Source organism: Cinclus cinclus, chromosome 33 (genome assembly GCF_963662255.1).
Source record: "Cinclus cinclus chromosome 33, bCinCin1.1, whole genome shotgun sequence".
NCBI lineage: Eukaryota > Metazoa > Chordata > Aves > Passeriformes > Cinclidae > Cinclus > Cinclus cinclus.
This window is the reverse complement of record NC_085078.1, coordinates 3045552-3067062: the sequence shown is the minus strand read 5'-3', so window position 1 is coordinate 3067062 and position 21511 is coordinate 3045552. Positions and strand designations below refer to the sequence as shown.

General features: G+C 64.8%; 3 protein-coding genes across 4 annotated transcripts; 1 reads left to right on the top strand and 2 right to left on the bottom strand.

The window, feature by feature from the left end:
• Positions 1–1540: 1540 nt before the first annotated feature.
• On the bottom strand, positions 1541–4354 carry OVOL1 (ovo like transcriptional repressor 1). Its single transcript, XM_062512112.1, has 4 exons — positions 4194–4354; positions 3007–3134; positions 2463–2727; positions 1541–1833 (listed from the first exon to the last, which is right to left on the bottom strand). Exons 1-4 carry the CDS (start codon positions 4291–4293, stop codon positions 1541–1543), a joined length of 786 nt encoding a protein of 261 aa, XP_062368096.1. The 5' UTR covers positions 4294–4354.
• A 5825-nt stretch (positions 4355–10179) lies between these two features.
• Positions 10180–11445, top strand: RNASEH2C (ribonuclease H2 subunit C). The gene is made up of 4 exons (XM_062512052.1): positions 10180–10323; positions 10597–10706; positions 10842–10961; positions 11307–11445. Exons 1-4 carry the CDS (start codon positions 10188–10190, stop codon positions 11352–11354), a joined length of 414 nt encoding a protein of 137 aa, XP_062368036.1. The 5' UTR covers positions 10180–10187; the 3' UTR covers positions 11355–11445.
• Positions 11446–11539: 94 nt separating this feature from the next.
• On the bottom strand, positions 11540–21490 carry KAT5 (lysine acetyltransferase 5). Of its 2 annotated transcripts, XM_062512050.1 has the most exons (14): positions 21452–21490; positions 21235–21301; positions 20758–20826; positions 20383–20519; positions 19132–19308; positions 18281–18361; positions 17139–17213; positions 15495–15743; positions 14536–14625; positions 14314–14454; positions 13834–13927; positions 13320–13479; positions 12808–12889; positions 11540–11906 (listed from the first exon to the last, which is right to left on the bottom strand). In XM_062512050.1, the coding sequence occupies exons 1-14, from the start codon at positions 21458–21460 to the stop codon at positions 11772–11774; spliced, it is 1566 nt and encodes a 521-aa protein (XP_062368034.1). In that variant the 5' UTR covers positions 21461–21490; the 3' UTR covers positions 11540–11771. The 2 variants fall into 2 exon arrangements, with proteins under 2 accessions (XP_062368034.1, XP_062368035.1); XM_062512051.1 differs by lacking the exon at positions 19132–19308.
• Positions 21491–21511: the final 21 nt, after the last annotated feature.

Below are 21511 nucleotides of genomic sequence, written 5' to 3'. Positions count from 1 at the left end.
GTGCTGAGCGCCATGAAAATGGAGACCGTGGTGACAGCGCCCGTGGGGGGCAGGGTCACCAAGCTCCACGTGCGCCCCGGGCTCAGCCTCGAGGGCGAGGACCTCATCGCCGTCATCGAGTAGATTTTGGGGGGGGGGGGGGGGGTTTCCCCTCACACCCCCCCCCCCAAAGAAAAGTCTCCCCCTCAAATAACCTCAAAACTCCCCCGAAAAAGGGCTTCGCAAAAATGGGACGTGGCCCCTTTAAGAGCGCCCCCACCCATGAGGTGGCGCCCCCTGGTGGGGGCGGGCGGTAGAACAAGGCCTTAATTAGGGGGGCGTGTGTTAATGAGGGGAGGGGCACGTCTTCATTAAGGGGTGCCCCGTGAATGGGGGGGGGGACACCTCATTTTTGGGGGGAGCCCTGATGTGGGGGAGGGGCGCTCATTAAGGGGGGGGTGGGGTTTGTTTGTTGTTTTTTTTTTTTTTGAGTGGTACGATCCATTCTGGGGGGACACAGCCGAGAATTGAGGTGCCCCGCCCCCCCCCCCTAATTTTTTGGGCATTTCACCCCTTGTTTGGGAGCTTAAACTTTTTTTTTTTGGGGGGGGGGGGGGGGGGAGGAGAGGATGGAGTCTCCCCCTTTTGGGGGAGGGGCTTCTATGTCCTGTGGGACCGCCCCCCATTTTGAGCCGCCCTCCCCCACACACTTTCTGGGGTTCTCCCCCCATGTTTGGGGGTCCCCTCGCACCTTGGGGGGGCCGCACCCTCTCCCCATCCCTGCCAAGCTGCCTTAGGGGGATCTGGAGGATTTTTTGGGGGGGGGGGAGGGGCTAGGGTGGGTATGGCCGCCCCGCCCCCCCACGCGATTTTGCCAAACGCCTCCCGGGGGTGGGGGAGGGGAGGGGGGGCGGAGCCTGTGACCAAAGGGGGGAATTGAACTGGACTTTGTGGGGGGAGGGGCCGCCCCTCCCCCACTCAACCCCTTCCCCATCCCCCCATTCCCGGGGGATCCCGGGCAATAAAAACTGGACTAACAGCACCTGTGGTGTGGGGGAGGGGCTGCGGGGACCCCCCAGGTGAGCCCCAAGGTGTGACGGGGGCTCCTTTGGGGAGGGGGCGTGGCCTGAGCACAAAGGGGGCGTGTCCTCCATCACAAGGGGCGTGGTCAGTGACAGCAGAGGGGATTTAATTCCAGGGACCCCTCCCTGGCCCCAAGGTGGGCGTGGCCTGGGTGGAGTGGGTGTGGCTTCAACCCCCACCCGACCCCCAAAGGGGCGTGTCCCAACCCGATGGGCGTGGCCTCATTCCCTGCTGGGTGTGGCCTCTGAGCATTTCTTCCTCCAACCCAAAACTGGGCGTGTCCCTCCCCTAAATGGGCGTGTCCCTCCCCTAAATGGGTGTGTCCCTCCCCTAAATGGGTGTGTCCCTCCCCTAAATGGGCGCGTCCCTCCCATAAACAGGCGTGTCCCCAACTGGGCGTGTCCTGTAAAAATGGGTGTGTCCCCAACTGGGCGTGTCCCTTCCCAAACCGGGCGTGTCCCCCCCTTCGTTTTGTCCCTTAGGGGGGCGGGGCAGCGCGGGGCGGGGCAGGGCGTGGCGCGGGCGTGGCCGCGGCCTTGCGGGCCAGCTTGGCGAGCAGGGGGCTGTGGGGGTGGCGCTGGCGCAGGTGAGCCAGGTGAGCGTCCTGGCTGTCGGCGGTGCCGCCGCACTCCTCGCACACGTAGAGCTTGGCGCGGCGCTCCTTGTAGCCGTAACGCTGCGCCACGCCGTGGATCTTGCGCAGGTGAGACTCCAGGGAGCAGCGCTGCGTGAAGGCCTTGTCACACAGGGAGCACTTGTAGGGACGCACACCTGGGGACAGGTGGGGACAGAGGGGACACGGCCCTGTCACACAGGGAGCATTTGTAGGGACGCACACCTGGGGACAGGTGGGGACAGAGGGGACACGGCCCTGTCACACAGGGAGCACTTGTAGGGACGCACACCTGGGGACAGGTGGGGACAGAGGGGACACGGCCCTGTCACACAGGGAGCATTTGTAGGGACGCACACCTGGGGACAGGTGGGGACAGAGGGGACACGGCCCTGTCACACAGGGAGCACTTGTAGGGACGCACACCTGGGGACAGGTGGGGACAGAGGGGACACGGCCCTGTCACACAGGGAGCATTTGTAGGGACGCACACCTGGGGACAGGTGGGGACAGAGGGGACACGGCCCTGTCACACAGGGAGAAGTTAATGGGATGCACACCTGGGGACAGGTGAGGGGAGGTGGGGGCTGGGCTTGTTGCCTCCACTGTCCTGTCCCATCTCCATCCCCGTCCTGTCCAAATCCCGCTCCAGCTCCGTCCCGTCCTCGTGCGCATCCCTCTTCCAATGCCTGTCCCGTCCTTGTCCGTGTCCCGTTCCCGCCCCGATCCCGCCCCGATCCCGCCCCGTTCCCGCCCCGTTCCCGCCCCGTTCCCGCCCCGTTCCCACCCGTGTGGGTCCGGACGTGGCGTTTGAGGTCGAAGGTGTCGTTGAATCCCTTCCCGCAGTACGGGCACCGGTGCCGCTTCACCTCGCTGTGGCACTTGAGGTGCCGGTTCAGCATCCGCTGGAACCCGAAGCTCTTCTGGCACACGGGGCACGAGAAGAGCTCGGAGCCCCCCGGGACCCCCCCGGCCACCGGGACCCCCACGGGGACCCCCCCGGGCAGGGGCAGCCCCGGGGGGAGGGGAGCGCCCAAAGGGCCGGACGGGACCTGCCGAGGGAGGGGAGGAAAGGGTTAAATGGGGGGGGGGGGGACGACCCCTCCTTGGGACCCCCCCAGCCTGGGGAACACCCACCCACCCTCCCAGACCCAGGGACCCACCCCCCAATTTTGGGGACCCCCCAGTCTCAATCCTCCCCTTCCCCAATCACAGCTTCCCCCCCCCCCCCCCCCCCAATTTAGGCACCCCCAGCTCGCTTGTCTCCCTCCCCTCCCCCTCCAACCCCTCCAGGGCCCCCTCCCAAATTTGGGGTCCCTCCCACCCCTTACCTTGCTCTTGGGGTGCAGGAAGGGACCGGGGGGGGCGCGGGGGGTCAGGGTCATGTCCAGGGGGGACGCGGGGGCTTCGGCCACGGCCGGTTCGGGGTCCCTGCGCAGGGGGCAGCCCCCCAGGCAGACTGGGTGGGAGGGGGGGGGGGCACGGCTTTAGGGGGGGTCCTGCACCCCCAAATTCCCCCCACCCCCCAAATGGGATTTCCCCCTACCCCCCAAAAAAATAATCCCGCCCAAAGGCGATACCCCAAATGTGACCCCCCCCCCCCTCCCCAAATGTGACCCCACAACGGGGACACCCCCAATATGACCCCCCCCCCTCCCCCAAAAGCAGGAGGAGGATTTGGGGGGGCCCCTCCCCCGCTCCCCTCCCCCACCCTTTGGGGTTCTCCCGACCGGTCCGACGGCTCCGGCCGCGACACCCCAAATTACAGCCCAAATTACACCCCAAATTAGGGGTTTCCGGCGGGTGTCGCCCGCGTGGGCCCTGGGGGGGGGACGCCACCCCCCCCGCCCTCCCCGCCCCCCCCGGGGGGACACAGGCGACACCCAAAAAATCCCCTCCCCCCACCAAGGGACACAGGCGGGCGTCCTAAAATCCGTCTTAAAATCACCCCCAAAAAGCATCCGGGCACCCCAAAATCCTCCCCAAATCCTCCTGGCTGTCCGGACACCCCAAAATCCACCCCCCCCCCCCCACCGTCTCCAGCGTCCGGGTGGAATTTTGGGGCTGAACCCCAACTCTGTCATTAAGGGGACACCCCTGGAGGGGGAGGAGGTCACCCCAAAACCTGGGATCCCTCCAAACTCGGCATCCTCGAAACTCCTGTATCCCCAAAATTCCGGTGTGTCCCCCCAAGTTCTTCAGTCCTCCCGCACACCTGGGTCCCTCCAAAACATCTGCTACCCCCCCAAATTCCGGGCTTCCCCCCAAACCTCGTGGTCCCACCAAACCCTGAGGCCTCTCCCCCAAATTTCTGCTTCCCTTCAAACACCCAGAACCCCCAAAATCCCTGAGACACCCCCAGACTCTGCGTCCCCTCAACAGACGCCTGAGTCCCCCCCAAATCCCCGCGCGTCCCAGTGATCCCCCAAATCCCTGAATCCCCGCAAATCCCAGCTCCCAAGGGATCCCTGCCCCCCCAAAATCCCCGTGCCCCCCCAAATCCCCTTCCCCCCCATACTGGGCACGTAGATCTCGGCTCGCTGCTCGTCCGGGAGCTCGCTCCAGTTGCGCTTGGCCGTGGCCAGCACCGGCTTCTTGACCAGGAACGCGCGCGGCATGGCCGGACCTGGTGATCCCGATGGATCCCGATGGATTTCGATGGATCCCGACGGACACCGCCCCCCCCTCCCCCGGCGGGATCCCTGCTCCGACCCCCGGAGGGTTTTGGTGCCAATTCCTGGATCTCAGATCCCGGTGCTGGATTCCCGGAGCCCTGGCTGAGTTTGAGCCCAGATCCCGAGGCTTTGGTCAATAGGCAGAGCCGATCCCAAATCCTCGGTCAGTTCTGGTGCTGGATCCCAAATCCTCGGTCAGTTTTGATGCCAGATCCCGAGGATTTGGTCAATATCCACACCAAATCCCAGATCCTTGGCGGATTTTGATGCCAGATCCCAAGGATTTGGTGAATTTCAGCCCCAGATCCCAGGTGGGCTTTTGTGCTGGATCCCAAATCCCCAGCGAACCCCAGTGCTGGATCCCCAGTCCCGCTGGATCCCAGCGCTCGCAGGATCCCGGATTCGGGCTCAGATCCCGGGAATTGGAGCAATTGCGGTGCCAGGTCCCGGCTCCTCCGCTGGGTTTTGCCGCCGGATCGATCCCGACACCGGCTCCGGCCCCTCAGCGCATCCCACGGCGCGATCCCGGCACCGAGCCCGGTGTCACCCCCTCCGTGCCAGCGGGGCCGCCTGCGCTGGCCCGGTTCTGGCCCGGTGTTGTCCCGGTGATGTCCTGGTGCTCTCCCGGCTGGGTTATCCCGGTCCCGACTTTTTTATCCTGATTGTTCCGGCTCTGTTATCCCGGTCCTGGCTGTGCTATCCCGATTGTCCCGGTCCCGTCCCGGCTCTGTTGTCCCGGTTGTGCTGTCCCGGTTGGGTTGTCCCGGTTGTGCTGTTCCCAGCTCTGTTATCCCGGTCCCGGCTCTGTTATCCCAGCTCTGTTATCCCGGTCGTGCTGTCCCGGGGCGGGTCCCGCTGGTGCCGTTTGTTCTGTCCCGGACCCGTCCCGTTCCCAGTGGTGCTCTCCCGGTGCTGTCCCGGTGCCGTCGCAGCCGTGCCGTGCCGTGCCGTGCCGTGCCGTGCCGTGCCGGTCCCGGCGGTGCCGCCCCGCTGCGCGTCCCCCGTCCCGCCCCGCGGTGTCCCGGACCGGTTCCGCCGGTCGGGCCGGGGCCGCGCCGCAGCCGGAGCCGGTCGGGCGGGCGCCGCTTGGGAAATAACGGGGAGCCCCCGCCCCGGCCTGGGGACAGCGCGGGACGCGGGGACATCGCGGGGGGGGGACACGGGGGGCATCGGGGACATCGGGAACTTGGGGACACCAGGGACACGGGGACAGCCACGGGAGGACTTTGGGGACATGGGGGTCACGGGGGGGGGGACACAGGGACACAGAGATGGGGACGGGTACCTGGAGAATTTGGGGTGAGCGGGACAGGGGGACGCTATGGTGGGGGTGTCGCCGGGACGGGGGTGTCGCCTGGAGAGACCGAGGGGGGTCACCTGCACACCTGTGTCCCCCGGGGGGGGTCAGGGTGTCCTGGGGGGGGCTCAGGGTGTCCCCCGGAGGGGGTCAGGGTGTCCTGGGGGGGTCACCTGGACACTCCAGGTCCGGGTACGTGCGGCCGGGGCGGGTCCCCGGTGGCCCCGGCGGGGGGGGGGGGGGGGGGGGACGGGCACGGTCCGGGGGTGGGAGGGGACGGGTCCTACAGGGGCCCCGGGGGGGACTCTGAGGCTCTCTAGACCCCCACAAGGCACCTGTGGGTAGCCCAGCACCCTATGACGTCGCTCTGTTTTATATGACGTCACCCCTCCTGGGTGTGACATCACCGTTCCCGCGGCCACGGCAGGGGGAGGAGCGAGACCCTTGGGGGGCGGGGTGACGTCACAACCGCCCCTCCGCCGTTTTCCCGCGGCCGTGGAGCTGGAGCGTGACGTCACGGGGGGCGGGCTGTGACGTCAGGAGCTCCCGGCAGCCCCCGCAGCCATGGCCGGGGGGGGTCCCTGGGCCCGGCTCGCGGCCGCGCTCGCGCCCCCCGCGCCCCCCGCGCTCCGCCGGCCCCGCCCCCCTCTACGTCATCAGGTGCGCGACGGCATCGAGGGGCGGGGCCGGGGGGGCCCGAGCGGGGTTTGGGGTCACCTGGGGGGAGTTCGGGGTCACCTGGGGGGAGTTCGGGGTCACCGCAATGCTCAGGACCCCCCTCCCCACCCGACCCCCTTGTGGGAGGCATTTGGGGTTCCCTGAGGGCGGGGCTGGGAGCTCCCCGATTTCCTGGGGAAGGAAGGAACTTGGGGTCACTAATGGGGGCTTTGGGGGTCCCCGAACTCCTGAGGGTCCCTTGGGGTGATTTGGGGTCCCGAACCCTTGCGGGAGGATTTGGGGGTCACGAATCCTTGGGGGCGGATCTGGGGCTCCTTGCCGGTGTTTGGGGGTCCCCATCCCCGTGTGCCCCCGCCGGAGTCCTGGGGGTCCCTCGAGATGGATTCGGGGTCTCCGGGGGGGCAGATTCGGGATCCCCCAAACTCCTGCTCTGTGCCCTGTGCAGGGTGGGGGGGAGGTCGATCTGGGGGGGGTCCCCCCATCATTTCTCCCCTTCCCCCCCTCTTCCCCCCCAATTTCAGACGGAGCTGCTGCTGCTGCTGCTCGAGGACCCCCGGGCTCTGTGCGGGGAGGGGTCCCCGTCGGAGGGGGGGGGTCCCGGGGGGGCTCTGCTGGAGCTGCTGGCCGAGCCCCCCGCGCCCCCCCCCCGCGCCCCCCCGCGCGCTGCTGCTGCTCGCCACCCTGACCGTGCTGGTGGCCACCGGGGACCGCGCGGGCACCGCGGCTCTGGCGGCGCTGCTGCTGCGGGCGGGGGGCGCGGGGGGGGCCCCGGCAGCGGCCGCCGAGTGTCTGCGGGAACTGCGGCGCCTCGGGACCCCCGGGGACCCCCCCAGACCCCTCGGGACTCTCCGGGAGACCCCCGGGCTGCAGCCCCTGGTGCTGCTGCTGGCGGAGGGGGCGGCCGGTGAGTGGGGGGCGACCAGTAAGGACTGGGGACACCCCAGCGTGTCCCAGTAAGGTGTGAAGGGGTCCCAGTAAGGACTGGGAGGATCCCAGAGTATCCCAGTAAAGGCCGTGGGGGATCCCAGTAAGGACCGAGAGTTTCTCAGTAAGAGTTGGGAGGGTTCCAGTAAGGACTGGGAGGGTCCCAGTGTGTCCCAGTAAGGGTTGGGGGGGTTCCCAGTAGGGGTCCTGGGGAATCCCGCAAGGGAACTGGGATAGATCCCGGTAAATCCCATCATCGTACTGGGATGATCCCAGGGAAGGATCCCAGTAAATCCCAGTACGGTACTGGGAGGTTTGGGGATTCCCCTGGGGGATCCCTCGGGCCTCCCCCTCCCCTGATCCCTCCTTCCCCCCCCTCCCCCAGATCCAGCGGATCCCTGGGAAGAGGCTGGGCCGGATCCCGGTGAGTCCAAGAGCCCCCCCCGGGGAACCTCAAATCCCCGAGACCCCCCCCCCCCCCAAAGTCTCAGGGATCCCCGGGATTCCCCCCACCCCTCCTCCCCCCCTCCCATTTCAATCCCCTGCAAATCCCAGGGAACTCCCCCCACCCAAAAAAATAATTCTGGGTCCCTTAAATCCCCCCAACCCCCACCCCGACCCCCAATTTGTGACGCCCCCCTCCCTTCCAGGCTCCCTCTCCGCCTTCAGCCTCGCTCCGGCCGCCCGGGCCCAGCTGCTGCAGCTCCCCCATTTTGGGGGGGACCCGGGGGATGCCCCCCCGGTTTTGGCCACATCGGATCCTGCTCCGGTGCAGGCGGCGCTGCTGCGGGGGGGGCGCGGTTTGGGGGGGCCCCGTTTGGCCGCGCTGGCGCTGCACCCCGCCCTGCCCCCCCCCCTGCGCCTCTTCTTCCTCCTCTGCCTCCTCGAGGGGGGAGACCCCAAAAAAACCGGGGCCGGCCCCCCCCAAACGCTGCCCCCCCACTTGGCCGCCGCTCTGTTCCCGGGGGGGGGCGGGGACCCCCCGGAAATGTTCCTGCCCCGTTTCGAGGCGGCGGCGGCGTTCTGCTCCCAAATTTCGGGGGGGGCTCCGAGCGGGGGGAGCCCCCCCCCCAGAATCAAGGGGGGGCGGGAGTGGCTGTGGGGGCTGGTGCGATTTTTGGGGGGCGGCCCCCCCGTTCTGTTCTGCCGGGCCGTGGTCGCCTACGGGCGCTGGTTCGGGGGGGTCCCCGAGGGGGAACTGGGGGGGGCGGCGGAGAAATTACTGGGGGGGGGTCACCCCGCGGCCCCCCCGCACCTGCTGGAGCTCGCCAAGGTTTTGGGGGGACCCCTCGGGGGAGCTTTGATGGAGCGAGTCCTGCGGGCCCCCCCACCCCCCCCCGGCACCCCCCAGCTCCGGGGGGTGCTGAGGGTGCTGCGCGACCCCCCCGCGCGGGGGTGGGACCCCGGGAGCCCCCTCCCACAAATGCACCCCCAGATCCGGGGATACCTGAGGCGGGCGCTGGCGGCCGAGCGGGGGGGATGGGGGGGGGCTCAGGGGGTCCTGAGCGCCTCCGCCCCCCTCCTGCCCCGCGGGGGGGTCCCGCTCTGCCCCCCCCCGCCCCGAGACCCCCCCTTCTTTTGGGGTGGGGGGGACCCCGACGTGCGGGACCGCGGCCGCCTCCACTGCGCGCTGGCGGCCGCTCTGGGCCCCCCCAAATTGGCCGCGGTTTTGGGCCCCCCCCCGCGCTCCTCCCCTCGCCCCCCTCCCCAGAACGGGCCCGGGGTGGGTGCCGGGGGCGCCCCCCCCTCTCTGCTGCCCGCGCCCCCCCCCTGCCTCCTGCGCTGCCTCCCCGGGGCCCCCCCCCCGTTCTCCGCTCCCCCAGGGGCCCCCCAGGACCCCGATGGTTGGGGGGCGGCGCTGCTGGAGGGGGGGGGGCGGCCCGTGCCACTCCCCCTGCGGCTGCGCCTGGAGCCTTTGGGGGGGTCCCGGAGCGGGAGGACCCCTCCCCAAATTGGGGGGGAACCACCCCCTGTGCTGGCGCTGCAGCTGCTGCTGGGGGGGGGCGGGGGCTGGGCTGAGGGGGCGCTGCCGGTGCTGGGGGGGGGTCGCGGCGGGGCTGAGCTGACCCTGACCCTGCGCCCCCCCCGGGCCCTGCCCCCCGAGCTCGAGGCCGCCGCCATTTTCAGCCCGGGGGGGCCCCCCCAAAAAGGGGGAGGGGGCTCTTTCCTGGCGCCCCTCCCCCCGCTGCAGGTGCCTTTGGGGGTCCGGCTGCGCCCCCTCGCCCTCCCCCCGCCCTGGGACCCCCCCCGCGCCCTCCGCGCCTTCGAGACCCTCTGGGGGTCGCTGGGGGGGGGCCCCGAGACCCTCCTTGTGCTGGGGGGGGACTCGACCGCCCCTCCCCCCGCCCTCGCCCCCCTGTTGCTGCCCGGGGGGGGAGGGGCGGGGGGGGGATGGGCGCTCGCGGCCGCCGCCCACCCCCGGGGGGTGGTCCTGGCGCGGGGGGGGGCCGGGGGGGGAGGGGCGGGTGCGGGGGCAGCGCTGGGGGGGGGTCCTGCTGCTCGCGCGGCTGCTGCGGGGGGAGGATGCGGCCTGAGCTGTCGCGATATAGCGGTGCCGTGTCGTGACATGTCACCCCCACCCCGGGTTCTGTGACACCCTCCCAAGAACTTGGAGAGCGCAAAATCCGTGTCCGGCTCTTTGTGAAGGGGGGTCCCTGGGGTGGGTCCCTGGGGGTCCCTGATGACTGGGAGGGTACAATGGGGGTCTCTGTGTGGCTGGGGGATCCCAGAGGGTTGGGGGGGGGGGGTCCCAGGACACTGGGGGAGGGGTGGGGGGGCGTTCAGGAAACCCCGAACTACAGCTCCCATCACTCCATGTACCTCACGCTGTCGCTTCCGTACGGTGCCGCCATATTTATTTCTTCTGTGGAGGCATCCATACTGCTTCCGGCGCGTCCAACGTCACTTCCGCTCCTTCCTCCGTTCCTCCCCCTCAGTGATGGCGGTTCGTGTCCGGGTTCCCCCCGGGGCCGCCCCGGAGCCGCTGCACGCTCAGCTCCTGCCCTGCCGCGTTCAGCACGACGGGCCCGCGCCCGTGGCCGCCTTCCTGCGGGCCCGGCCCGGCCCCGGAGGCGGTGAGGGCCGGGGGCGTGCGGGAGGTTCCGTTCTGGGGGAGCGGTAATTTGGGTTTGAGGGGGGCATGGGGGGATCCTGAGGGGGATGCTGCATTTGGGGGGTGGGATTGGGTTCGGGAGCGTTCCTAGGGTGGGGAGCACACGGGGGCTCTTGGGGAGCTCGGGGAGAGGGCCAGGGGGGCTCTGGGAATGGAGGAGGGAGGGTATCGGGTTTGGGGGGGGGTCCCAGGCAGGTGTGGGGGGTCCCACCCTGACTTTGCTCCCCTCCCCCAGAGCTCTGGGCCTCGTTCCGGGGGCGCCGTTTGGGGGGCCGGGAGCTGCCGCTGCCCTCCGGCTACCGGGGGCTCCTGCTGAAGGGGGCAGAGCCGGGAGACACCCCCGAGGTGAGGCCGGGGGGCAGAGACCCCCAGAACCCCCTCAATGGGGCAGAGACCCCCCCCTCTCTTACCCTCTTTTCTGGGGGGGGGAGGGGTGTCTCAGCCCCCTTTTCCCCCTGACCTTTGACCTCTGTTCCCCAGGCCGGCTGGGTGACCCTGACAGGGGCGTTCGGGGCCATCACAGACTGGGGGGCTGACACTGCCCCCCCCCCCGGGCGGGGCCTGGCCCGGGCCCTGCAGTGGGGACCACTCGCCCAGGCCGTGAGTCTGGGGGCACTTCTGGGGGGGGGCTGGGGTCACACTTGGGGTGTCCGGGGTCACATTTGGGAGTGGGGTCACATCTGGGGGCTCTTGGGTCGCATTTGGGGGTCTGGGGTCACATTTGGGGACATTTTGCCCACACTATGAGTCGGGGGGGATGGGGGAGGCCGGGGGTGACATTTGGGGACCCTGGGCTGTCACAGTGGGTTCATGGGGGGTGGGGGGGTGGGGGGCTGCACTTGGGGGGTCCAGAGGTGTGATTTGGGGGTCCTACGGTCATTTCTGGGGTCTCAAGGGTGACATTTTGGGGTCCCAGAGCCCACTCTCACCCTCCCCCTCCCCCAGCTCCACGCTCCGGTGTCAGAGGTCAGCGATGAGGAGGCGGAGCCCTAACAGGCCACACCCAGATGGGTGGGGCATGTTCAAACCATGCCCATTCCTGTGTCATCAATGGACCAAGCATGGCTGAGGCCACTCCCACAACCGGAGCCACACCCAGAGCCTTGTAAACCACACCCATCTCATTAACAGCTGGCCACACCCAAGGGGTGGGGCCTAATCAGAGTACACAAAGCCCCTCCCTGTGTGGGTGGAGCCTGTGGAAGCCCCACCTCATTTTATTTAAAAAAAGCAGTTCATGGGAGGCTCCACCCACAAATGAAGCCACTCCCTCTGTAGGTGGTGCTTGGTAACACCCCACCCCTTTTCTGCTCAATAAAGGATCTGTGGCGCCAGCTGTGGGCGGGGCCAGGCGTTGCATAACGAGCCGTGCCAGGTAACGTGGGGGGCGTGGCTTTCCGGGGCGTGGCCTCACCACTTGCCCCGCTTGCTCCAGTCCTTGGGGGTGAAGTGCAGGCACTTGGCGTCGATGCGCAGGAGCCGCTTCAGCATCGCCCGCTCGTGGCCCTCCACGATGTCCTCGGACAGCGTCAGGATGTACTGGCCCTGCAGGGGACAGGTGGGACAGGTGTGTACAGGTGTGTACTGACCCTGTACAGGTGCGCGCAGGTGTGTCAGGGTGTACTGATCCTGCACTGGTTTGTACTGAGTGTGGACAGGTGTGTACTGACCCTGTACAGGTGCGTGCAGGTGTGTCAGGGTGTACTGATCCTGCACTGGTTTGTACTGAGTGTGGACAGGTGTGTACTGACCCTGTACAGGTGCGTACAGGTGTGTCAGGGTGTACTGATCCTGCACTGGTTTGTACTGAGTGTGGACAGGTGTGTACTGACCCTGTACAGGTGCGTGCAGGTGTGTCAGGGTGTACTGATCCTGCACTGGTTTGTACTGAGTGTGGACAGGTGTGTACTGACCCTGTACAGGTGCGTGCAGGTGTGTCAGGGTGTACTGATCCGGCACTGGTTTGTACTGAGTGTGGACAGGTGTGTACTGACCCTGTACAGGTGCGTGCAGGTGTGTCAGGGTGTACTGATCCTGCACTGGTTTGTACTGAGTGTGGACAGGTGTGTACTGACCCTGTACAGGTGCGTACAGGTGTGTCAGGGTGTACTGATCCTGCACTGGTTTGTACTGAGTGTGGACAGGTGTGTACTGACCCTGTACAGGTGCGCACAGGTGTGTCAGGGTGTACTGATCCTGCACTGGTTTGTACTGAGTGTGGACAGGTGTGTACTGACCCTGTACAGGTGCGTGCAGGTGTGTCAGGGTGTACTGACCCTGCACAGGTGTGCACAGCTGTACACAGGTGTACAGGTGTGTTGGGGTGTACTGACCCTGCACAGGTGTGCAGAGGTGAGGGACAAGTTTCTGTGCAGGACCCAGGTGTTTCAATGGGGACACACAGGGATATTTTATCCCCCATCCCCCCAGGTGTGCAGGGCCTCACCTTGTAGTAGTTGATGAGGTTCAGGTACTGCAATGTGGAGATCACGTCCTCCTTCTTGATGCTCGTGATCTCGCTGATCTCACTGGGGGAGGGAGGGGAAATGAGGGGGGGGCTGCACCCCCAGGACCCCCCCCAGAACACCCAAAACCTCCACACCCTCCCCCAGACCCACCTGACACCCCCAGACCTCACCCACGTTGGGGAAACGAGGGGGGGGCGGAGCCTCGAGTGTATGGATGTGGTTAATATTAATTAGGGGCATGGCCTGGAGGAGCTGTCCTGCATTGATTGACAGGTGGGGTGGAGTCTCAGGGCTGTGGGTGTGGCCTGGAGGAGCTGCCACGCCCCAAATGCTGGGGATGAATTTGTGGTGGGTGGGGCTACGAGGGGGTGGAACATTGTGGGTGTGGCCTAAGAGGGCGTGGCCCGGCAGGGCTGATTGCTGCCTCGTGCTCTTAGTGGGTGGAGCTCTGGGAAGGGGTGGAGCCTCAGGGAAAAGGGGCGTGGCTCACTTGATGGTGATCTGGGGCCGCTCGCCTGCCTCGGCCTTGAGCCCCATGAGGATCTCCAGGATGGTCTGGGACCAGTAACTGCGGTACGAGAGCAGCCCCAGGTCCGACAGCGGCTTCTCGGGGGTGCCCGTCTTCCCCTCCACCTTGGAGAGCTCGTAACCTGCGGGGACGGGTGAGGGAGAGGGAATTTGGGGGGTTGGAAAAAGGAATTGGGGGTTTTGGGAGAGGTGGGACAGGGGGCAGAGGTGGGATGGGGGGGGGGACGGACAGGTGAGGGACAGGTGGGACGGGTGAGAGACAGGTCCCTGAGGATCTGGGGGAGTCTCTTGGGGTCATTTCCAGCTCCCTGATATCTTTAAGGCTTTCTCAGAAGCCTTTCCATGGATTTTTGGGTATTCGGGGGGTCACTGTGGGTCTGGGGGGGGGTGGTGGCAGATTTTGGGGGCATTATTTGGGGTCACTGACTGAAAGGGGTCCCAGGGGGATTTTGGGGCCGTTATTTGGGGTCACTGACTGAACTCGATGAGCAGTTTGCCGTAGCCCCGGCGCTGGTACGGGGGCAGGGTCAGGATGCAGGCCACGTTGTAATCCTCGGTGGATTCCTTCTCCTGCAGGAAATCCCCCAGGATTGGATCCCCAAAAACTTCTGGGACCACCCCAAAAACCCCTGGGATTGCACCCAAAAAGTCCCCCGGATCAGGTCCCAGAAACTCCCTGGGACCACCCCACAAACCCCCAAGATAATCCCAGGATCCCAAAACCCACCAGGATCAGCACTCCAAAAACCCCATTGGAACCACCCCAAAACCCCCAAATCCTTCATGGAGCTCCCAAAATCCCTCAGGAATCCCCAAAACCCCTTCCAGGATCCCCCAGACCCTCCTCAAATCCTTTCTTTCCCTCCCTTCTTCACCCTCCAGGACCCTTCCCCACCTCTCCATCCCCCTGTGCTCCCATCCAAACCCCCCCAAATCCCCCAAAATTCCCCCCCCACCTTGGAGAAGTAGCCCACGATGTGAAAACCTTTGCAGTCGTACTCGGTCATGACGTAGAACAGGAAGGGGTCGGTGTCATAGTAAAGAGTTTTGTGGTCCAGGAAACACTTGGCCAGGAGGCAAAGATTCTGGGAATAACTCTGAGGAGGGGTCCCGGGGCGGGTCAGCGGGGTTTTGGGGTGGGGGGAACCCCCCCAGGACCCCCCCAAAGCCCCCCTTACCTTGTTCTTGCGGCCGTCGATCTCGAAGAAGGAAATGGTGCCCTTGCGGTAGATCTCGTTCCCAGGGGGGTGCCGCAGGTCACACTTGGTCTGGGGAGGGGTTTGGGGGGGTTTTGGGGGGGTTTTAGGGGGTGGGGGTTGGGGGGTGCAAGGGGGATATCGGGGGTGAAAATGGGGAGGGAAGAGGGGGAGATTGGGGAGGAAAAATGGGGAGTGTGGGGGGGGGGGGAATTGGGGGTTTGGGAGAGGGAATTTGGGGTTTTGGGGTTGGAATTTGGGGTTTTGGGGTTGGAATTTGGGGTTTGGGAGGTAAAACGGGGGTGAGGGGGTGAAAATTGGGGGTTGAGGATTCCCAAATCTTCCTGGGAGATCACCCCAAATCCTCCTGGGGATGCCTGAAAACTTTTCTGGAGTCCTTAAACCCCACCTGGAGCTCCTGAATTTCCCATTTATTTCTCCTGGAGCACTCCAAGTTCCCTTGGGGGCCACCAAAATCCCCCTGGGGATGCCCCAAATCAGGGATTCCTGGGTCTGGCTTTACCCTGGTTCCCCAAAACTCCCCCAAATCCCCCTGAAACCTCCCAGTCCCCCCCAAACTCCTCCAAATCCCCCAGAAACCTCAGAGTCCTCCCAAAACTCCCCCAAATCCTCTAAAAACTCCCCCAAATCCCCCTGAAACCTCCGAGTCCTCCCAAAACTCCCCCAAATCCCCCTGAAACCACCGAGTCCCCCCCGAAACTCCCCCAAATCCTCTAAAAACTCCCCCAAATCCCCCTGAAACCTCCGAGTCCCCCCTCAAAACTCCTCCAAATCCCCCAGAAACCTCCCTAAAATTCTCCTCAAATCCCCCTGGGGATGCCTCAAATCAGGGATTCCCGGGTCCGGCTTTACCCTGGTTCCCCAAAACTCCCCCAAATCCCCCCAAAACCCCCCCAAACCCCCTCCCCAGCCCCCCGTACCAGGTGCCTCTGGAGGCAGCGCAGGCTGTGGCCGTACTTGAGGCAGAACTCGCACAGGTAAAGCACGGGCAGCCCCGTCAGCTCCTGGGGGTAAGGTGAGAAGTACCAGGGCTTGAGGCGGTGCCGGCCCAGCTCGATGCACTCGATGTTCTTCATCCTGGTGACGATGTCGTCGTGGCTGCGGTCTGACACCAGGCTCCCGGTCATCCTGGGAGCCGAGGGGGCCCCGTCCGAGGAGTCCTGGGAGTCCTGGGAAAGGGGGGGACACGGGGGTCAGGGCCTGGGGGGGCACGGGGAGCCCCAGTCCCGGGGGGTTCCCCTGGGCCTGCCTCGCTTCTCCCCATTTCCAGGTGGGTTTTGTCCATTCCTGTTTAACTTCTCCCCATTTCCAGGTGGGTTTTGCCCATTCCTGTTTAACTTCTCTCCATTTCCAGGTGGGTTTTGTCCATTCCTGTTTAACTTCTCTCCATTTCCAGGTGGGTTTTGTCCATTCCTGTTTAACTTCTCTCCATTTCCAGGTGGGTTTTGTCCATTCCTGTTTAACTTCTCCCCATTTCCAGGTGGGTTTTGCCCATTCCTGTTTAACTTCTCCCCAATTCCAGGTGGGTTTTGTCCATTCCTGTTTAACTTCTCCCCATTTCCAGGTGGGTTTTGTCCATTCCTGTTTAACTTCTCCCCATTTCCAGGTGGGTTTTGTCCATTCCTGTTTAACTTCTCCCCATTTCCAGGTGGGTTTTGTCCATTCCTGTTTAACTTCTCTCCATTTCCAGGTGGGTTTTGTCCATTCCTGTTTAACTTCTCCCCATTTCCAGGTGGGTTTTGTCCATTCCTGTTTAACTTCTCTCCATTTCCAGGTGGGTTTTGTCCATTCCTGTTTAACTTCTCCCCAATTCCAGGTGGGTTTTGTCCATTCCTGTTTAACTTCTCCCCAATTCCAGGTGGGTTTTGCCCATTCCTGTTTAACTTCTCCCCAATTCCAGGTGGGTTTTGTCCATTCCTGTTTAACTTCTCCCCAATTCCAGGTGGGTTTTGTCCATTCCTGTTTAACTTCTCTCCATTTCCAGGTGGGTTTTGCCCATTCCTGTTTAACTTCTCCCCATTTCCAGGTGGGTTTTGTCCATTCCTGTTTAACTTCTCCCCATTTCCAGGTGGGTTTTGCCCATTCCTGTTTAACTTCTCCCCAATTCCAGGTGGGTTTTGTCCATTCCTGTTTAATTTTTCCCCATTTCCAGGTGGGTTTTATCTGCTCTTGCTTTCCTTTTCCCATTTACAGGTGGATTTTATCCATTCCTGTTTTGCTTTTCCTCATTTACAGATGGATTTTATCCATTCCTGTTTCACTTTTCCCCATTTCCAGGTGGATTTTATCCATTCCTACTTTACTTTTCCCCATTTCCAGGTGAATTTTCTGTTTCCTCACCTCCGTTTCCTCAAATTAAATACCACTAAAAACCTTTTGTTTTCCTTCTTTGTTTTCACTTTTCCTCCCTCGATTTTTGTATTTCCAGGTGAATTTTCCCCTTCCCTGCCTCAGTTTCCCCACCCCAAGAGCCCATCTCCCTCCTCCCCTCCCCCTCCCAGCCCCCGGGGTGGGGCAGCCCCTCCCCCCTGATGTCCCCTCGGTGTCCCCCTGTCTGTCCCCACCTCGTCTGTCCCCAGGCACGCTGATTTCCTCTTCCGGCCCGGCTGAGCCGCCACCGCCCGGCGCGCGGAGCCGTTCTGGGGAGAGGGGGGTGAGACCCTGAAACCACCCCAAACCACCCCAAATCACCCCAAATCATCCCAAACCACCCCAAAACTACCCCAAATCATCCCAAATCACCCCAAAACTACCCCAAAATCACCCCAAAACTACCCCAAATCAATCCAAACCACCCCAAAACCACCCCAAATCACCCCAAATCACCCCAAAACCACCCCAAAACTACCCCAAAACTACCCCAAATCACCCCAAAACTACCCCAAAACTACCCCAAATCACCCCAAAACTACCCCAAATCACCCCAAAACTACCCCAAATCATCCCAAACCACCCCAAAACTACCCCAAAACTACCCCAAATCACCCCAAAACTACCCCAAAACTACCCCAAATCACCCCAAAACTACCCCAAATCACCCCAAAACTACCCCAAATCATCCCAAACCACCCCAGACCACCCCAAATCACCCCAAAACTACCCCAAATCATCCCAAACCACCCCAGACCACCCCAAAACTACCCCAAATCACCCCAAAACTACCCCAAATCATCCCAAACCACCCCAGACCACCCCAAAACTACCCCAAACCACCCTAAACCACACCAAACCACCCCCAAACTACGCCAAATCACCCTAAACCACCCCAAAACTACCCCAAACCAGCCCAAACACCTCAAAGTGACTCAAAACTCACCCTGAAACACCCCAAAATTGCCCTGAAACACCTCAAAATCCACCCAGACACCCCCAAATCAACCCCAAACCCCCAAAATCAACCCCAAATCAGCCCCAAACCTACAAAACACCCCAAAATCAGCCCAAAATTTCCCAGATCCCCCCGACCCAGATACCCCCCCGGCCACCCCAAAACCTCCCCAACCCCCCCAGAACAGTCCCAGACACCCCAAAATCCCTTGGAATTCCCAGAGTTTGGGGATTCCCCCGGATTTGGGACCCCCCTCAGTTTTTTGGGGACTCTCCCTCCCCCCTCCATGGGTTTGGGGCTCCCCCCAGGGAGTGGGATGGGGTTACTGGTGGGGGTTACTGGTGTTACTGGGCCCATACTGGGAGGCACTGGGCTCACCTGGGGGAAGACGGAGGCCTGGGAGGTCTCGGTGGGGGCAGGGACGGGCGTGGCTGGAGACACCACCTCGACCTTGCGTTTCTGGGGGGAGTCCAGTTCATCCCAGTTCAACCCAGTTCAGTCCATCCCAGTCCTTCCCAGCGCATCCCAGTCCTTTCTAGCCCCTCCCAGTTCATCCCAATCCATCCCATCCCTGCTGCTGGGGGACAACTGGGAGCAGTGGGAAGCTCTGTTGTCCCTTCCCAGTGCTCCCAGTACTGCCCCTTGCAGTCCCCAGTGCCCCCACCGCAGTGCTCCCAGTATCCTCCCAGTGCTCCCAGTAGGCCCTAGGAAGGGGAGGCTCAGGGGACACCCAGCTGTGGGGACAGGGATTGGGACAGGGACCCCCCAGTGACGGGGACACCCTGGGGACACCCTGGGGACAAGGATGGGACAGGAATGGGGACAGGGTGACAGTGACCGTGACCCCTTGGGGACATCCTGGGGACAAGGATGGGACAGGGATGGGGACGGGGTGACAGTGACCGTGACCCCTTGGGGACATCCTGGGGACAGGGATGGGGACAGGAATGGGGACAGGGTGACAGTGACCGTGACCCCTTGGGGACATCCTGGGGACAAGGATGGGACAGGAATGGGGACAGGGTGACAGTGACCGTGACCCCTTGGGGACATCCTGGGGACAGGGATGGGGACAGGAATGGGGACAGGGTGACAGTGACCGTGACCCCTTGGGGACCAGAACCCCCTGGGGACACCAGAGGTGACAAAACCCCCTTGGGACCTGCCAGGGGCCATTTCTGGGGCTGCTTTCGGGGCCGTTTCGGGGCCATCGGGGACCCGGGGGTTACCGTGGGGCGCTGGGGGCCCGGGGGGGGCTCGGCCTCGCTCTCCTTGGGCAGGTGAAAGCGGAGCGTGATGGGCCCCGGCCCTGGTGGCCCCGCTGGCCCCGCCGGTGGCCCCGGTGGCCCTGGCAAACTCTTCCCGCTGGCGGGGGCCACCGGCAGCGCCAGCTCCAGGCTCTTCCTCTGCGCCGGGAGGAAGAGGAGGCGTTTAGGGGGACACGGGGTGGGGGGGGTGAACGGACACGGGGACAAAGCCACCGCGGCCGGGGCTCCCTCCCCTCCCCCCTCCCGGGGTCCCCTCCCCGGGGACAGCGGTGGCCCCAAGAGTTCCTAAAGGGGTCGGGGGTGGCCTTAAGGGGTCAGGGATGTCTCCAAGGTCCCTTAAAGGGCTTGGAAATGTCCCCAGGGTCCCCTAAAGGGGCTGGGGATGTCCCCAAGGGGTCAGGGATGTCCCCAAGGTAGTGAGGATGCTCCCAGGGTCCCCAGAGAGGGACTGGGGATGCCCCAAGGTCCCCTAAAGGAGCTGCAGGTGTCCCCAAGGGGTTGAGGGTGTCCCCAAGGGGTTGAGGGTGTCCCCAAGGTCCCTTAAAGGCGTCAGGAGTGTTCCCAGGGTCCCCTAAAGGGGATGGGATGTCCCCAAGGGTCTGGGGTGGCTCCTGGGTGGTCCCTGGGGATGTCCCTTAGGTCTGGGTGTCACCACCCCCCCAAGGGGTGTCCCCAGGGATGTCCCTGCCGTGGGGGGGGTGTCAGTGTACCCCTCCCCCCAAGGAGAGTTTGGGGACTCCAGGTCTGTCCCCAACAGCTCCAAGTGTCCCCTGTCCCCAGCCTGGTGTGTGGCCCCTGTCCCCTGTGTCCCCCCAGGGTGTCCCCTCAGTGCTGGCCCTGCTCAGTCCCCAAGGTTGTCCCCGATCCTTACACTGTCCCCAAACTCTCCCTGTCCCACCCCCAGGGCCACCCCCTGCCCTCGCTCCCCTGCTTAGCCCCAGCTGCTCTCCTGTCCCCTCGATGTCACCCGTCCCTCTGTCCCCTCGATGTCACTTGTCCACCTGTCCCTCCAGTATCCCTCTGTTCCTTTGATGTCACCTGTCCCTCTGTCCCTCCAGTGTCCCATGTCCCCTGGGTATCTCTCTATCCCCTCAATGTCCCCCCTCCTCCCAATGACGATGTCCCTCATTTCCCCCGACCCCCCACCATTCCATTTCCCCGGTGTCCCCTGTCCCTGCCATGTCCCTGCCATGTCCCCCAGCGTCCCCTCACCGGGTCCCTGTCAGGGGAGCCGGGCCGGGATCCGGGCAGGCCGTTCTTGGTCGGGGTCTTGGCCTCTTTCCGGGGCACCTGGACCCTCTTGAGGTCCAGCCGGTCGTGGGTCACCCACTCGTCCAGGCGCTTGTTAACTGGGGACAGCGGGGACACGCGATGGCACCCCCGGGCTGCCCCCCTGGGGACGCACGGGGTGACACTGACACCCCAACGTCCCCCCACGCCCCCTCAATCAGCCCCTGCGGCCTCGTGAGGTGCTGGCCCCCCTCCCCCAATCCCTCCATGTCCCCAGCCCGGTCGGGGGGACCCCAGGGCGCTCTCCCCGTGTCCCCCCACCCCGCGTCCCCTCCCTGTCCCCGTGTCCCCACTCACAGTCGATGTAGTGCACGTAGAACAGCTTCCTCCCGCTGATGTCCTTCACACTCAGGATCTCGGCCAGCGCTGGGGCGAGCAAGGGGGGGTCAACACCCCCTTTTGGGGACCCCCAAAATCCCCACAAGGACCCCCAAAATCCACCAAGGGACCCCCAAATTCCCTCCAAGGATCTCCCCACCCCTAGCCTGGTCTGTGCCCCACCCCCCCTCCATGTCCCCAAATCTTCCGGGGACCCCCCCCCCCCCCCACCTCCGACCCCCCCCCCCGGGACCCCGGACACCCCCGCGCCAAAGACCACGCCCATTTCACAGACCACGCCCCGAGGAGCCCCGCCCCTCAACCAAACCACGCCCCTCTTCCATAGCCAGGCCCCGCCCCACCCACTTCCCCGCCCTTTCACGCAGCCCCGCCCCCTTCTCAGCCCCGCCCCTCTCCCCGATTGGCTCCCCCCGCCCTAAGCCCCGCCCCACTCACGCCACTCATCCTCGTTGTCCTGGTTCCGGCGCAGCACGGGCAGGCGGCAGCCCTCGGACACCTCCCCCTGCGGGGGCGGGGCCTCGTCAGGGCCGGGGGGGCCCCAAAACCCCCGCGGGGGGTTCGGGGGGTCCCCAAACCCTTCCGGAGGCTCCCGGAACCCTTCGGGAGGTTCCCCGAACCCCCTTCGCGCTGCCCCCCCCCGCCCGCTCCCCACCTCCGCCATTCTCCTCTCGGCCTTCGCTTCCGGCCGGCCCGACGCGCTTCCGGGATGAGG

Bases quoted from the DNA above. Each gene is read 5' to 3' on its own strand.
- OVOL1 (XM_062512112.1), bottom strand. From the start codon at position 4,293: ATGCCGCGCGCGTTCCTGGTCAAGAAGCCGGTGCTGGCCACGGCCAAG. The intron at 3,135-4,193 runs GTATGGGGGGGA...CCTCCCACCCAG, and splicing joins AGCCGAGATCTACGTGCCCA to TCTGCCTGGGGGGCTGCCCC. The intron at 2,728-3,006 runs GTAAGGGGTGGG...CTCCCTCGGCAG, and splicing joins TCCTGCACCCCAAGAGCAAG to GTCCCGTCCGGCCCTTTGGG.
- KAT5 (XM_062512050.1), bottom strand. The intron at 20,520-20,757 runs GTGAGTGGGGAC...CGCTGTCCCCAG, and splicing joins CTACGTGCACTACATCGACT to TTAACAAGCGCCTGGACGAG. The intron at 19,309-20,382 runs GTGAGGGGACGC...CTCCCGGCGCAG, and splicing joins GCTCCCCTGACAGGGACCCG to AGGAAGAGCCTGGAGCTGGC.
- RNASEH2C (XM_062512052.1), top strand. From the start codon at position 10,188: ATGGCGGTTCGTGTCCGGGTTCCCCCCGGGGCCGCCCCGGAGCCGCTG. The intron at 10,707-10,841 runs GTGAGGCCGGGG...TCTGTTCCCCAG, and splicing joins AGCCGGGAGACACCCCCGAG to GCCGGCTGGGTGACCCTGAC. The intron at 10,962-11,306 runs GTGAGTCTGGGG...CCCCTCCCCCAG, and splicing joins GGGGACCACTCGCCCAGGCC to CTCCACGCTCCGGTGTCAGA.